Raw genomic sequence first — 16,189 nt, 5'->3', positions numbered from 1 at the left:
CTCTGACAGCCTCAGAGCTCCCTGTGACTGTGCTGTTTTGGTTGAAATGTCTCACTTTTGAGACGCTCTTCTTCAGTCTTCCTTTGGGCAGCTCTAAACCTTTGAACTCGGACCTGGCGAGCCAGCTCCCACCTCGTGGAAGGCAAACAGGACCTTCGGTTAGCACCGAGGGCTTGGAGAAGACCTCACACTCATTTTTACAGATCCCCCGGTCTCCTGCTCTTGCTGCGAGGTCAGCATTGAAATGCTTGCCATTTTTTTAGGTACCCCTGGTGGCTTGTGACCGCAAGTAGCTCTGCAGGAAAGCTCCTGAGAAAAAGCAGCACCAGATGTAAGGCGCCCCCTGTTTGCCTGCTCTTGGGTCTTGCAGGTGACATGTCCAGACTCTCCCTGACTTGGCTGGGACCATTAGACCTGGCAGTGCTGGTGACAAATCAGGTCTCTGGTCACCTCCCCGTCCTAGGAACTGGAATCCTCCTGGGAAACTCTGGAGAGCAGCCCTGCAGTGTCACACCAACTCCCAGTTGCTCTTTGTGGTTTGTGGTGTCCCTGACACCTGGGAGGTGGTAGGAGACGCAGCCGGGCTTGGTGGTGGAGGAGGTCAGTGCTGGCTCTGTGACAGATGGCTGACCATGGCGCCAGCCACGGTCTTCCTCACTGTAGTAAATGGCAAACGGAGTCATAGATCTAGGCCATAGCTCCCTCCATCACGAGTCTGTTTTCACATCTCTCCATCTGACTCGCTTTGTCCAACCAGATGTAAGAAATGTGGCATGTGCTGAGACTTGACAAGACCTTGAGCCCTGGGCCTTATGCCTTCTGGTTGCTTGGAGCCCATTACTGCGTGAGTGGCCCACATGGCTGCCACAGTGAGGGACTCATGCTTGGCTAACATCAAGCCAGTGCCAGGCCTGGGGTGAGACTATCCAGACCAACCCACTGCAGCCGAGCTAAAGAGTCCACCATCAACCCAGACTGTGAGAAGTATAAGTACCACTGTGAAGCTGCTGAGTTTGGGGATGCTCCTTACACAGCAATGGCTAACAGATACCTCCTTCATCGATATCCAGGTCATCCATGGCAGAATTTCAGGTCTGAATTTGGCAAAGCAGATCATGTGATGACCATGGTTGGTCTTCCTGGATTCCTACCTCCGGATGGACCTTTTCCTTCTTGCCCATTTCCACCAGTCACAGTGTCTGGAGCCCTGCAGCTACCCTTGTCCCATCAGACGGAGCTTGTGGCTGCTTGCTGCACCTGCAGATGTCCCCTGGGCCCGCCACTCCCGTTTCATCACTGGTGCCTGCCTGCTTGTTTGGGGAAGCCTGACCAAGAACCAGCATCCCAAACTAGCCCAGTGGTCCTGCCCAGAGCTGCACTTAAACGTCCGAGTGGCCTTGCTCGGTGGTGCCTGAACTGCAGGAGGAGCGACTCGCTCCAGATCTCGTGTGGAGCTCCTGACAGATGTTATTTCACAAAACCCGACGAGCTGGGAGTTGGTGTGTGGGAGGCGCAGGCCATGAGAGCGTGTGGAGTGGACCTGAGGTTCTGACCGTCAGACCTGCGAAGGGCCTTCTAGGACGAAGGTCTGCGATGCAGCCAAGTTAAGGTGAGTCAGCCTGGAGCAGGGCTGGCGTCCTTGCCAGAGGGAAATAGGGTCGACACACAGTGGGAAGGACATGCAGTGACAGGCAGACTGGAGGGATGCTGCCTTCGTCGGGGGACCCCCCAGATTGCCAGGAAGTTTGTGGGAGGTGGAAGAGGCAGGGAGGACCCTCCTCTGGAGCCTGCAGAGGGAGTGTGGACCCTCGATCTGGAGTTCTGCCTCAGAACTGTGGGAGGAGACGCTGCGCGCAGCCTCCAAGCCTGTGGCCTTGGTTCTGGAAGCGCTGGAGTCCAGCCCCGATGGTGCGCAGTCCACACAGCTGTGAGTGGAGAGATCTGTGAGGACTCGAGCTCAGCCTGCCAAGTTCTTTACAGGGCAGGTGGCTTCTGAGTGACCTCTGTCCTGGTGGCAGAGCTGACCCAGCACACAAATGAGGAGGAACGCGGCTTAGCAGTTGGAGGGGCGCCGTGGGGAGGCTGGGGAGGCTGGCTTGGGCCCTGAGGCTTACCACTGCTTCCACTGAGGACGGGTGCCTGTCCGGGGGCAGCAGAGAGGTATAAACAGAAGGGATGGTTTCGCCAAGCGCTCGGCACACTGCTCCATCACCCCCGCGGGCCTCGGCCTGCAGAGAGCGAGCCTGTGGAGTCAGCGGACAGGGTGCGTATCGGGGCTGTGGGCCTGGTCTTCAGTGCAGGTGGGACACGAGGAGTCCCGGGTGCCCGCCTGCGACAGCAGCCAGAGCAGGTCAGTGGTCCGGTTGCTTGATCTTCCCCTGCCTTACCTGGCGGTTGGCAGAGCCTTTGCAATTGGATTTGGGGAGGGGTTTAAAATTAGTTTTAATAAAAACAACAGAAAGTCCAGAATTCACAAAGCCACCGTTCACCCTCAGCTCTGGGGTGAGGCCTGGCTGCCTCTGGAACTCCAGAAAGGACACTTGGACTTCACTGGGACTGGACTTCTGAGCCACGACTGTAGGAGAGTCCGTGTGTGTGGTGGCCAGCATGGTGCCGTGACAGCAGATGGGAGCGTGGCGGGGCCGTCAGAGCACAGCGCCGGGGCACTTCCTGCGGTTCCGTCCAGCTGCGTTCTTCCTGCTGTGTCCTCCAGCTAGACGAGGCCAGGAAGCCCCCTGGCACCGGTCCCACCGCGAGGCAGAGGCCGCCTCCCAGGGCCTCACCTTGGGGGAGACAGAACATTCCATGGCAGCAGCCGCCCAGCGCGCCAGCTGGGAGAGCAGACCCCAGCGCAGGCGTCCGCATGGGTGGCGGGCGCTCCCGGGTCAAGGGCAACACGGTTTCCCAGGAGACAGCCGAGCGGAGCTGCGGAGCAGGAGGCGTCTTGGGCAGCAGCGCCAAGCACGTGAACCACTCCAGAGGTTCCTGGGCGCTGAGCCTGGCCGGCCGACAGCAGGGGCTGGTGAGGAGCAGTGGCCACCCTGAGAGCTGAGCCACGGTGGGGAGAGCAGGGGGTAACTGTGAAGTAGCTGGGGTCAGCCCGGGCACGGCGGGACCTTGTCACCACTGTGCCTCGTTCACTGGATCACTTAAAGCATCCGATTCCAAAAGGGCATTGCCAGAGCAAAAGGGTGGCATCAAAGGCTCTTTACTGACCCCTAAGCCTCCCTGTCCCCTGTTCTGCTGTGTGGGGAGAGGGGTCCCCTGTCCTCCTGGTATGTGTGGGGAGAGGGGTCCCCAGTCCTCCTGGTGTGTGTGGGGAGAGGGGTCCCCTATCCTCTGGGTGTGTGTGGGGAGAGGGGTCCCCAGTCCTCCTGGTGTGAGTAGGGAGAGGGGTCCCTTGTCCTCCTGGTGTGTGTGGGAGGGGTGTCCCCTGTCCTCCTGGTTGTGTGCCGACAGGGGTCCCCTGTCCTCCTGGTGTGTGTGGGAGGGGTGTCCCCTGTCCTCCTGGTGTGTATGGGGAGAGGAGTCCCCTATCCTCCTGGTGTGTATGGGGAGAGGGGTCCCCTGTCCCCCTGTTGTGTGTGGGGAGGGGTGTCCCCTGTCCTCCTGGTGTGTGTGGGGAGAGGGGTCCCCTGTCCTCCTGGTGTGTGTGGGGAAGGGGGTCCCCTGACCCTCAGTTGTTTGTGAGGAGGGTGGTCCCGTGTCCTCCTGTTGTGTGTGGGGAGGGGGGTCCCCTGTCCTAGTGTGTGTGGGGAGAAGGGTCCCCTGTCCCCCTGGTGTGTGTGGAGGTGGGTCCCTTTCCCCCTGGTGTGTGTGGGGAGAGGGGTCCCCCGTCTCCCTGTTGTGTTTGGGGAGAGGGGTCCCCTGTCCTCCTGTTGTGTGGGGAGGGTGTCTCCTGTCCTCCATTCACTCCGCACCACAGACACCAGGAGTCACTGCTAGTGACCAGAGGGAGACCTAGGGGTAGTCCTAACAGTCGTCCCCACAGCCCTGCTCCAGAAACCCTGGGAAATCTCAGGAGACACAGACAGCAGGGCAGAAATCAGAATCCCCTAGGAGGTGCCTCAGTGTCCTCAGAGGGACTGAGGACAAGCCAGGTTTGAAACCAATGGCCCAGTACAGCTGCTCATGGGACAGACAAGGCCATCAACTGGGCAGTTTGTGAAGCTGTGGCTTCTCAGGTCTCCGCAGCGCAGGCTGTGAGCTCAGGTGCCTGTAGGCCCAGAGAGCACCAAGCCACATTGGTGAATCAGGGAACCCTTGTCTCCCCGTCATAGAACGTGGAAGTCGACAGCTTGCTGTTTCGGGTCTCGGACACAGAGAGTCCACGAGCTCCTTTCCAGAGCTTACGGAGGACTTCCGGTCTTGCTGTCTGAATTTTCCTTCCACACAACCACCAGATTTGAAGTATCTGCTAGGAAGATGTATTGGAAAGAAGTAGGCATACTCTGGTTCCCCTTTCCATCTCTCCTTTGGATTCCTAGCCTTAGATATTTGGTTTCTTACCAGAAAATCAAATTATATAAATACAATTTTCTCTGCTACAAAATAATTGAAATTCCTACCTGAAGGCCCACTTATGTTCTAGAAAGTGGGGTCAGAACCAAGTTCTGGAATGGTAGAATTTATGCAAAATTCTTGCAGTGTTTAAACATCTGCAAGGAGACACAGGTAAGCATTTTAAACTATTGTTTTTTCTGTGTGAAGTGTATTTTTTAAAAATGTGAAAATGAAAGAAGGGTTGGCTGTGGACAATGGACCCCAGCATGACCAGGGCTTCTCTGTTTGGAGCTGTGAGGTCAGTGAGCTGGGGACTGCCAGGGAAGCAGGGACCCTGGCTCCTACATCCCCTGCAGTGCCTGGTGACCTCCTTTCCTAAGGCCACCTTATGGTATGATGTGACTGCTTCAGCTCTTGCCATCTTGTCCATAATTCAGTGTTAGGAAGGAAGACGGGGCAAAGCACATCCTGCCTTCTGAGCTGCCGTGCGAGGTTCCCAGTACCTGCCCTCTGTCTGCACTCAGGCTCCTGGGCACCGCCAGTTGCAGGGGAAGGGAGGAGAGTTAGTCTTGGTCCAGCTAATAGGAGGAATAGCCTCGGGGGGGGGGGGGAGTGCAACCAGAAGGACCCACCACAGGCTGGAATTCACGGAGTTACAAGGAAGCCAGGGGGACGGGTCAACACCATGTGGCTGTCCACAGAGGACTCAAGGAAGGAGGACCCCAGCCTTGAGAAGGGGGAGTTCCTGACCCGTCCCCAACACAGACGGCCTGCGGGGGTCCTGCTGAGCGAAGCTGGGTTGCCAGGGGAGGCAGCTGCCTTCGGAGTGCACGGTCTGAGGCCACCCAAGCCCGGGACATCCTGAGCCACGTGAGTCAGACTGAAACAAGGAGCAGGACCCGAGGACCCTGGCTTGTTAATTCTTACATTCTCAAACTATTCATCTCTCCAGAAAGACAAATGAACTCTTGAATTCTGTGCTAGGAAGAAGTGGCTTCCTCCTGAATACATGGTTTGCTTCTGTGTCTTAGAAAAGTGCAGGGAAGAAGCAGCTCCTCACAGCACACAGGTGGCTTTTGTCTGTATAAGTAGACATGCACAGCACGCGTGGACATGTGCACACGTGATCATGTGTATTCTGCCCTCCGAATCCACAGCATCCGTACCTAGTACCAAAAATGTTTAGAAGACAGTCACATCTGCACTGAGCACGTACAGGTCCCCTGTCCTCGTTCCTTAATGATACAGTAGAGCTACCGCGGATGTGGCAGTCTTGGTGTATTAGGTGTCACTAGCCATCCAGGGATGACCTGAAGCATGCAGGATGTGCCTGGATTCCGCGCCAGCACTACGACGTCTTACAGGAGGGACTTGGGCACCAGTGGATTTTGAAATCCACAGGGGTCCTGGACCCTCTCCTCCAGGACACCAGGGACAACGGTAGGTGTGTTAAGTGTGTGCATTCCATTGAGTGCACTTTGGTAAGGGGCAGAGGAGCTGGGGCAGGCGATCCAGGTCACTGAGCAGGGGGTCATGGCACTGGAAGATCTCCCGGCAGGAGAGCAGGGAACAGGACTTTCCTGCGAGGTGACATGAGGGCTGACCAGCCAGGACCTGTCACTCTCTGAGTTGTATTTTTGTCAGAGCTGTGTCTGGATTGGCTTTAGGAGGATGGAAATGAAAAACAAAAGCAAAGCCAAGAAGAGGTGCAGAATCCCTGGCTGTGCGAAGCTGGGTTCAGGAAGAGATGGAAAATTCCACAGACCAAAAACGATTATTCAGAGATGGGAAGCAACGTTCTGGAGTTCGCCAAGAGGGAACACATGTTCTGGGAAGCGGCACCCGCCGGGTGGAAGGAGTCCAAAGCCAGATTATGCAAATGGCCTTTGAGGATCAGTTCCTGAGAATGGAGGCGCTTCAGGTGATTTTGTCCCTCCAGGGGAGCAGAGCTGGGCACACGGCCCCAGGGGATGGCTACTAATCTCTCTCCTTGCTTTCACAGGGTCCAGGAGTCAGGCACACATGGAGGGCAGGGAGCCTGAGCAAGGTCACCAGGCGTGCCACCGTCCCAGGGGTTGGGCCTCCTTGGTCGGGCACAGGGCTACCCAGAATGCCCCCAGTGCCTGTCCTCAGAACAGGCACGATGGAAAGGAATCCTGCCATGAGAGACTCATCCCCAGTCCCCTGTGAGTGAGATCAGGCTTTGCTGTCCCGAGGGCAGGTGTGTAGCCGCCTCCCACCTGGTCACTTCCACACAGCCTGCGCCAGGCCCTGCTGCGCCCACATGGCGTCCACGCCCCTCTGCTTGGGAATACAGGACATGCGCACATCCCCACGCTGGGGCGCCATTCTGACATTTAATGCAGGATTTACACGGACGTTTGCATCACACTGATCAGTTGGTCTAAGATACATCTGTTGAAAAAGCAGCATCCTTTGTCTCTGTGTGAACACTTGTGAAGCAGCCCTGGGATACACAAATCTACCAAAGAAAAAGTACAGTACCCATTTCTGTATAAGAATATATTATTTAAAAGACAGTTTAAAAATAAAAATTCTGTACAGCATCATGAATTCTGGTTTCTTTTTCTTTTTTCTTTTTTTTGATCAGTGAACAAAATGTAAAATGGTTCTTAGAAAACGTGGCCCGGAGGTGTTGGACGCAGGGCGCGGCCCTGCACAGGCGTCTGTGGAGCTCTGTCCGCTGCACAGTACCGCAGCCCTTCTGCTTCCTTCAGTTACTGTCTGCTTGAAAAAGGAAAGGAGTCCTGGTGAGTCTGTGGGGACGGACAGGGGCAGGAGGGTCACAAATGTCACAGGACCACACGGACTCTCAAAAGAAGAGGTCAAGGGACATCCTGTTAGACACACGTGAGCAAAGAAAAAACGTGGATCCCTCTTCTGAGTCATTCAAGAACTCGATCTGACCTAAAGATCGAGTGCTGCTGTTGAGTGGGCCCTTGACATGGACCAGGGCTCTGCTCATTTGATTGCTGGGCAACAGTAACGCGGTCACTGCCCTGGCTGAGATCGGGCTCTGGGGTGGAGACTCTTGGCCCACACGCTGCTCCTCTGACAGGCCCCAATCTAGTCCTCAGGGCCTGGGCTCCAAATGCTTCATAAGCTGAGAAGCTCTCAGTCACCTGACAGACATGTGTCAGGTGTGACCTTATTACCAGGTGGCTGCACGGACCACTTCTGCCCGCCACATGGGTTAAGTGAATGACCAGTGTCAGCAGGTGTGGGGGAAAATGCCCACAGTAAAATAAGCAAATGCTTTATTTTTGAAAAGTTTAAAGTACTTCAATTTCACTTTAAAAATATTTTTAAAAGTATGTATATCCTAATTATTGATATTTTTTCAAATAACTAAAGCATGTTCTCCTTTTTCAGAGCCCAATTCTAACTACTACATTCAAGGAATTAAAGTCTCACTTATTTAAAAATACTCTCTGTGCTGTGGTTGGATGTGGTTTGGGTGACCCTCAAGGGTTCATGAGTTGACGTTTATTCCCCATTGTGAGGCATGAGGAGGTGTCTGGGGTGGAGCCTGTTGGAGGTCACAGGATTAGACAGCTGTCAGGTGAGCCCCACGGCTGCGCCTTACACACGCACGCACTCTCACGCATACTCGCACGGGTCCCGACACCCTCCCCACTCCAGTCTGAGTGGCCTGTGCAGGGAGCCGTCAGTGGGGGAGCGCTACCTCCACTTTCTTGCACATCTCTGCTCTTCTCTCTGCGCTGTTCCGTGCTCCCTGGGGTCAGGCTGTCAGTCTTCTTCTGTAACTAGGACAGAGCAGAGCAGGCCAGAGTCAGCACCAGGGAGGCAGAGGGAAGCGACGCTCATCCCTTTAGGTTTCTGCTGCCTGAAGATGCTGAAATACAAGACTGCTGTCTACAGCTTCCTCGGCCAGAAGGCACCTGGGCTTCACACACAGCCCTGGCACTGCCCTCTGCCCTAATGCCTCACCTCGGGAGAGGGTGACCAGCACCTGGACAGGAGCTGGGCCAGCTGCATCCCACACAGCGTGGGGACTGGCGGTGGGTGTAGGGTCTGTGGCTCAGTCATGGCCCTTTGACTGCTCTTGTTTGTCTGTCCTTTTTAGGGACATGGTGGCACTGTGAGGAGTCCTGGTGTCCCCACTGGGCAGCAGGGCCAAGGACTTGAGACTCAAGTCCTTCAGCAACAGCTTATGGGATGGCCCAGGAGAGAGGCAGGAACTGGGGTCTGGGCCTTGGAGGACCTCTGTGGATGTCGCTGCTCTGTCTGCTCTTGGCCCTTCAGGATTTCAGAGCCCTCCCGACTTTGTGGTGAAGAACCCAGCTCGCAGGACCAGGATGGCAGGTCTGGATTCTCCGCTGACCTGTCAGCATCTGCTGAGCTCCTGTGCCTGGCACTGCGTGCAGGTGGTGTGTGGCCGAGGGAGAGACCACAGGACACCCTGGAGGGCCGCTTGGCACTCAGCAGGTGCTTTGGCAATAGCTCCCGGAGTTCCCAGGAGGGGCGTGGGGCACTGTCACGGGGAAGCCCAGGCTGACGTAGGCACCGAGTCAGAGCAGGGGCTGGGAGGTGGGGTCATGGCGGCCAAGGCCAGGTCTGGGAGGGAGCATGAGGTGCTCTGGGCTGCTCTAGATGCCCTGGTCCCTGAGCAGGAGGGTGGACTCAAGGGCGGCCAGTCAGGCTGGAGACCCTGCGGGGTCCCGAGCAGCAGAGCCCTGGAGGGGAGACGTGCAGGGAGTTCTGAGGCAGCCACAGCAGCTCCTGGGTCCGTGGAAAGACCATATAGGAGCTGGGCTGCCTGGTGTGTGCTCCATGCTGGCAGCCCAGGGTGGTGGTCACTCTGTCCCGGTCTCTCTGCCACCCCTCATGAACAAGGCAGCTGGGGGGAACCTCCCTAGGCCAGTGCCCCTGCCAGGGACTGCGAAGCTGTGGGGCTGGGCGACCGTCTCCCGAGAGCCTTGACCAGGCCTGGCGGGCAGACCCCCTCAGAGGAGCCAGGTCACCCGCACTCCCGCGGCCTGAGTGTGCAGGCTAGTGTCAGAGCCTCCCCGAGCCCGGGTGGAATGAGGCGTTCCCACCGAGGTGCACCTGCCCCGCACGGCCGGGGCTCTAGCTGGGGTGAGGGCGGAACCTGCCCGATGCCTCCACGGGCCGCTACCTCCGTCACGGCGTCATCTAGCTGCTTCAGCTCCTCGTAGCGGTCTCGGGACTCCCAGAGGGGCTGCAGCATGGCCTCCTTAACCACGGGGAACAGCTGGGGAGAGACGGCCTGCTCAGCCCTTCGCGCTCGGGCGACAGAGCACCTCAAGACCAGGGCTGTCAGGTGTCGGGCCCTGTGGCTCGCAGACCCCAGGGGGTCACTGCCACCCAGGTGGCACTCTGGGGCCCTCCCAGGCTGGGGCCTTCAGGGAAATCTAGGTGACAGAGGTGTGAAGCCACGTGGCTAGCCTGGCACCTGGGGCTGCTCCCAGGCTCCAGCTCGGTCCCGCTCTCAGTGGTCCTCATGGGACTCCCCAAGCCCACTCCCTTCCCCCGCCCCCGTGAGACACGTGCGGAATGGGTTAGGACGTTCCTGTGCTGACCCACACAGGTGATGGCTGCCAAAAGCCTCCTGGTTGGTGGTCCTGGGGATGGGAAGGGGCAGGGGCAGCCCTGAGACACCCCCCAGAAGGACTGGCAGAGCAGTGGGTAGGATGGGGAGGGTGGCGAGAGATGAGTCTGTTCTGGACATGGGGGAACGTGAGGTGGAGACTCGGGCAGGGGCCTCGAGGCACCAAGTCCACTCAGTTCCTTAGGGCTGAGGCCCCAGGGCCGAGAGCCAGGAGCCAGAGCTGCAGGCTGGGTCTTGGGCCAGTGGTGATGGGCAGGCAGAGTGGGACCCAGAGTGGGAACCCAACTGTGCAGGGGAGCCCAGCGCCCAGAGAGCTGGGAGGCAGTAGACCCAGCAGGGGTGAAGTGGCTCCCCAGCAACCGTCTCCATGACAGCAGGATGATGAGGCGTCTGTGGGTTTTGTGGCCACGGCACGTGCGCAGGTGCATTTGTGTGTGCAAGTGTGTGGGTGTGCCTGTGTATGCATGTGTGGGCGTGCAGGTGTGTCTGTGCACCTGTGTGCACATGTGTGTGGGCATGCGTGTGTGGGCATGCCTGTGTGCACGTGTGGGTGTGTGGGTGTGCCTGTGTATGCAGGTGTGGTGTGGGGGTGTGCCTGTGCGCCCGTGTGGGTGTGCAGGTGTGCCTGTGTGCACACACGTGTGCATTTCTCGCCACCGCTCCGTCAGTCCGCGGTCACGGCACTCACCTTGGTCACGGTTTCGAACATGGGGATCAGGACGAACTTGATGAACCCGGTCTGGGCTGTAGCTTTGGTCACCTTGTCTCGGTCCATGAACGGGGCCACAGGGAGGCCTTCTGCCTTCTCGCGGTCGCTCTGTGGGGTATGGCGGACAGAGAGTGAGGACGGGTCACCTGGGGACCCGGGATCCCTGAGCGCTACTGTCCTCAGGAGGAACAGAAGCCGGGCGGGCCGACCACCGTGACACGTGGTACGGAGGTGCTGTCGTGGCAGCGCACACAGCCTCGCTGGGCACGTGGAACCCGGCACTGGAGGCCGCCCCCAGCCAGGGCATCGCAGGGCTGTGTGGCCGTCTGTCCTCGGAGCTTGAAGCTCTGTCTCCAGCCCCTGTGCCTGCCCGGAGGGTGGCTTGCCCAGGCTCGTCTTCTGGCTCCCTCCTGCTCCCTGGTGCTTGCTTCGCGACCTTTCTGCGGTTCGCTTGAGGAGCCTGCCTCTACAAGCGGCTCTGGGTGCTGGCAGGTGGGCCTCGCCACACTAGCTTCTCCGTGGTGGGTCTCTCAGGTCTGGGTCCCCTATTCCCTCCTGCTGTCTGCTGGGAGGGCGTTCTGCAGGCTGCTGGGCCAGGGCTGACACGCTGGCACATTCCGACTCGCCCCTTTGAACATGGACCCTGCGCAGCAGGCTGCAAGAGCAGTCAGTCCTGCGAGTCTCTTACCTGCATAAAATACTCTTCTAACAAACAGTCCACCCAAGGCTCCGCCACCTCTGTGGGCCGCACCTCGTTAGAGATATCGCAGCACTTGATCAGGATCATCTTCAGCTGAAAGAAGGGAGTTTGTGATTCAGGCGACGCAGGACAGAATGTGCACCACTGTGCAGCACAGGGAGGCGATGTCCCTGGCAGGAGCGGCCTCTGAGGCCGGCTGTGTGGGAGACTGGGAGCAGCAGCACCACCCACGGCATCAGACTGACACTTGTAACAGCAAGGTCAGGTTCAGACAGCACTTCCTGGTTGTCGGAGGCCCCGTCTCTCAGGAGGCGACGAGGGGCTGTGGGTGTAGGATGAGGAGGTGTCTTTAGACACAAGGGTGAGGCCGGAAACCCCATCTAAAGCACAGAGGGCACTGGCCTAGGCGCCCCGTGCCCTGGAACTCTGGGGAACCTAGCCCAGCCCTGCTGACCCATGGGGAAGTGCTGTCCCTTAGCCACGTAGGAGGGCTCTCTGGGGAGGGCAGTCCTGCACAGCTGGCCTCGGAAGTCAGGACCCTGAGGGCCAGGTGTATGGGCACCTCGCCCCAAGGCCAGGCCACAGGCTGGGTTTCCGGGTCTCCAGTCCAAGCTGGCTGGTGTGACCCCATGCAGCACCCCAGAAAGGCAAAATGAGACCACCCACCAGGGTCATGTGCTCCTCGTTGCTGTAGTCGAAGTTCTCCATTTTTTCTTTGAACGAGTCCATAATTTCTTCGTGCCTTGCCATGTCAGTGGCCAGGATCAGCGTGATCATCCCCTGAGTTGTGAGAGAAGAAAGCATTACTAGGGGCCCAACCTGGACGGTCACTGCTCAGGTGCCGAGGGTCACGGAGCCCCAAACGCGGTTCCCTGTGGTCCAAGAATTGCTGTCGTCTCTTCCACAGACACAGAGACGGAGTCATGGCAAGCAGCAGGTGAGGCCCAGGTGGCACGGCTGCTGTCATGAGTGCTGGTCCCCACACCACTGGCAGGCCCCAGGGGACAATGGCCTGAGGCAGGCTCGCAGACAGACTTGTGCTTACTTGTGAAATCTAGCAATTTCTGCCAAGGACCTTTCCCCGACATTTGACCATCTAGATTTGTCTGTTCCTTTCAGATCTTGTTGGATGTCAGGAACTATTTTTGGGCTGGGTTTGTGGCTCAGTGTGAGGCACTGGGTTCGATCCTCAGTACCATATAAAAATAAAAATGAATACATAAAATAATGGTCCAGTGACAACTAAAAAATGTTTTTTAAGGGTATTTTCTAAGAAGTGATTTTCTAAGGGTATTTTTTCTATCATCTCATCTATATGTATATGTAGTATTTGAAAATTATCAAAGAATGTATTTAGTAACCTTATTAACAAATTTGTAAATGAGGATGCAATGAGTTTTTAACATAAATGTTTCATAATTGCTATGGTTTGAATGCAGTTGGCCCCCTCTGAAACTCATGTTGACAATGTCCCAGGGTAACTGTGTGAGAGCTGGTAGGACCTTTGAGGAGTCTGGTCATGGGATTCCACCCTCATGGGGATTGCTGTTGCTCATGTAGGACTGGCTAGTTGTCCAGCCCACTTGCCCTTTAAGCTCCTGCCAAGTCTTGATGGGCACCATGCTGAGCGGCCCCCACCAGAAGCTGAGCAGAAGCAGGTGCTCTGGACTCTCAGCCTCCACAACCGTAAGCCCAAAGAAATGGCTTCTCTTGATAAATCACCTGCCTCTGGCGTTTTGTTATAGCAACAGAAAATGGACTAAAACAATCACTTTGGTAACCAAATATTGGTAGGAAAATTGCACAATTCAGAATCACTGTCATCCACACTCCTCCCGCTCTCCATCCCTCCTCCCGCTCTCCCAGGGACTTTCCAGAGCCTCTGCCGGCTATGATGCTCTCCTTTTCCAAGAAAATAAAACCACCAGCATCAAATAAAAGCAATACAGGGAACCACAAATGTACAGTTTTGGGGAGGATATCACCTGCATTTGGAATCATGTAATTTTTATGTAAAAGTTTTAAAGGATTTGCCCAGTTATCCTCAAAATCTTCAATGACAAGATTTTAAAAAAAATTAGAACAACCGATTTTTAGTCCCAGAAAAAGTCTTAATTCCGGTAAGGTTTTGAAGCAGGACAGTCCTTATAAGTCCCCTGGTGGCCGCTGTGAGGAAGAGCCTGTGTGCAGGGCGGCCACTGCTCCAATCGGGAGAGCACCTCCTTCGTGTGCTGTCTGGCAGCCCCACTAGCCAGACACCGGGTCCTCCTACTGGAGGAGCCCCCACTGGCGTCCCCAGGCGGCTTGCCCCCTTCAGGGGACAGCGGGCTAGAGCTTACCTCAGCCACCCGTGGCACAAGCTCACAGTGGTCAGCAAGCGTGGAGGAAAGGGCAGAAAGCCTGGGAGGTAGGCACAAGGGCACCAGGAGTCGTGACCCGGCAGGGGCCATGATCAAGCCCCAGCTGGCTGTGTGCTTGGTGTAGCCAGTGGGCACAGAGGCTGCAGAGCGTGGCTCCGGTGGAGCGAGCCCATCAGTTCCTCAGGAGGGGGAGCCGCTTCCCAGCGCTCTGGGGGCTGCAGAGGCGAGGAGGCTGAGGCACAGAGAGGGCGAGGGCGGTGACGTGTCCGGCCTGCGTTCCAAGCCCCCACCGGGCAGCACACAACTCCTGAAACGCGTGCCCTGCCTGTTCTGCAGGCTGAGTCCAAAAGTGGAGCAGCAAATCCCGCTTCCGCCAAGGCTCCAGGGCAGGGTCCCGCCCGCCCCTTCCAGCTTCTGGGGGCCCTAGGCCTTCCCTGGCTTGTGTCCAGGTCACTCTCGTCTCTGCCCCCATTGTCACATGGCCTCCTGCGTGTGCCTTCTCTTCTGTCCCGATAAGGACACTTGTGGGCTTAGGGTCCACCTGGACAATCCACACTGACATTGGGAAACTAACTTAAGTCCCTCTGCAAAGACCCTTTTCCCAAATAAGGTCGCCGCCTCTCGTTCTGGGGTCAGTTATCATTTGCCCCACCCTGGCTGTCCCTGGGTTCACGTTGACCTTCCCTCCCCTGTGTCGGCAGGTGGAGCACTGAGTCATGGTTCCACGAGGACCTGTGTGGAGGAGGACGCCGTCCTTGGTGCACTGGAAGTATGTGCCTCAGGGCAGGGGGGCTGACCATGCCATGGGGTCAGGTGACCCAGCTGGGGCCGTGGGGGTGGTGCTCAGCTCCACCAGGTTGGAAGCAGCAGAGGTACCTGCCCATGGCATATACCTCCTTGGGCAAGTGACCCAAGCTCTCTAAGCCTCGGTGTCCCGGACTACAAGATGGACCCGGCTCATCTCGAAGTGAGCCGGTGGTGGTTGAATTGAGGGCTGTGATATGCAGGCCAGTGGACATCAGGTGCCACGGCTGGGGTCCCCTCTTCTTGGGGCTCCTTTCTGGGTCCTGGAGAAGGCAGGGAAGGAGGGCAGGTTCCCAGAGTCCCTGGTGGTATTGAGGAGACCAGGACCCTCTGGGAGCCTCCGGCCATGGAGAGTGGGGTTCTGCTGTGCACCCGACCCACCTGTCTGATCTGCTTGAACCCGTCCGCAGGCACGTTCGAGAAAATGTTGCACTCCGGCTGGGCCAGGATCTGGAAGGCCACGGCACAGTGGTGGTTCTCCAGGGGCGAGATGTCATTGTAGCGGACGGCCAGCTCAGTGCGGGCATTGATCTGGTACCTGGAGTGCGAGGGGAGAGCAGGAAGCTCAGGTGCGCCACCCGGGGCTCCTGCAGCTCAGGGGGAGTGGCGCCTGCCAGGGGAGCGGGGGCCTGCGTAGGAGGCCTTCGGCCTGCGCAGGACCTGCCTCTGGCGGCGCCCCTGACTCCCTGCTGCCCCGTAACTACGTTTCCCTAGTTTTAAAAACCCTACCAGAAGGTCCCCCCCATGAACTCAGACTAAGCATTATGGCAAAAATTGCCACTTTCGACACGTGCAAAGGAGACATGGGAGGAGAACCAGGCTGCACTCTGGAGTCAGAGGCTGAGGGTCGGCCCGCCCTGCTGCCTGTGCCGCGCAGAGGGGGCAGGTGGCCGCCTGGAGGCCTGCCTCCTTGGAGGAGCCCCAGGGCCGCAGCCTGGATCCCCCTGCGGCATGCTGGGCCCTGCTGGTGCGCCGTGGCGCTCGGCCCAACAGGCAGGAGGGGCGCAGCGACCCCGGCACTTCGCCCAGCCTCCTGGCCCCACAGCCCCACTGTGGGCCGCCTCTGCGCCCCTCTTCCCGGATCTCCTCTGGCTGCCTTCCGACCTTGCCCTTGGCCTGCCTGTGTTCCTACGGGGGCAGGGCACCCTCCTCTGCTCCTCCCAGGGGAGGCCCGTGGCCCTGGACCAGGTGGGGACGCTGGGAGCTGGTCCTGCAGAGGCAGCGCTGGGCGGCCTTCCTCCACAGCCGCAGCTGGGAACCTGCAGGGTCAAGCTGGAAGGTCCCCTGATAGCCAGGGGCGTGTTTAAAAGAAAGACAGAGGAACCGTGTACACACGTGTTGTTGTACCCTGGGTGATCCAGATCGTGGCAGATGGCCGCCGTCACCAGGACCATGATATCCATTTGGGAGAACTTCTCCTGGATGGGGACAGAGTTCAGTTTCTGCCCTTTCACCGGGGATGGGGATGGCTGGGGAGGGGTGGGGTGGCGGAGACAGTT

General features: G+C 57.9%; 1 protein-coding gene and 1 long non-coding RNA gene across 14 annotated transcripts in view; one reads left to right on the top strand and one right to left on the bottom strand.

Moving 5' to 3' along the window:
- The first annotated feature begins 4,315 nt into the window (after positions 1-4,315).
- LOC124992605 (uncharacterized) lies at positions 4,316-7,124 on the top strand. Its single transcript, XR_007110153.1, has 3 exons — positions 4,316-5,943; positions 6,171-6,424; positions 6,506-7,124. It is a non-coding gene; the product is annotated as an uncharacterized LOC124992605 (long non-coding RNA).
- Positions 6,656-16,189, bottom strand: part of Pde9a (phosphodiesterase 9A) — an 84,078-nt gene continuing 74,544 nt past the window's right edge. For 5 of the 13 annotated variants that reach the window (XM_047563616.1, XM_047563615.1, XM_047563613.1 and 2 more), the window contains 8 exons: positions 16,026-16,108; positions 15,072-15,228; positions 12,193-12,306; positions 11,515-11,619; positions 10,806-10,934; positions 9,665-9,760; positions 8,210-8,291; positions 6,684-7,280 (listed from right to left, as the gene is read on the bottom strand). In XM_047563616.1, coding sequence (XP_047419572.1) covers positions 7,111-7,280; positions 8,210-8,291; positions 9,665-9,760; positions 10,806-10,934; positions 11,515-11,619; positions 12,193-12,306; positions 15,072-15,228; positions 16,026-16,108 — 936 coding nt within the window. In that variant the 3' untranslated portion in view covers positions 6,684-7,110. Of the gene's footprint in view, positions 7,281-8,209; positions 8,292-9,664; positions 9,761-10,805; positions 10,935-11,514; positions 11,620-12,192; positions 12,307-15,071; positions 15,229-16,025; positions 16,109-16,189 lie in introns of all 13 variants that reach the window. The other 8 variants (XM_047563618.1, XM_047563614.1, XM_047563617.1 and 5 more) reach the window with 6 other exon arrangements.

The sequence above is a fragment of the Sciurus carolinensis genome, chromosome 9 (assembly GCF_902686445.1).
Source record: "Sciurus carolinensis chromosome 9, mSciCar1.2, whole genome shotgun sequence".
NCBI classification, from domain to species: domain Eukaryota; kingdom Metazoa; phylum Chordata; class Mammalia; order Rodentia; family Sciuridae; genus Sciurus; species Sciurus carolinensis.
The sequence above is the reverse complement of the archived record's forward strand: the minus strand, read 5'-3'. Positions and strand labels throughout refer to the sequence as shown.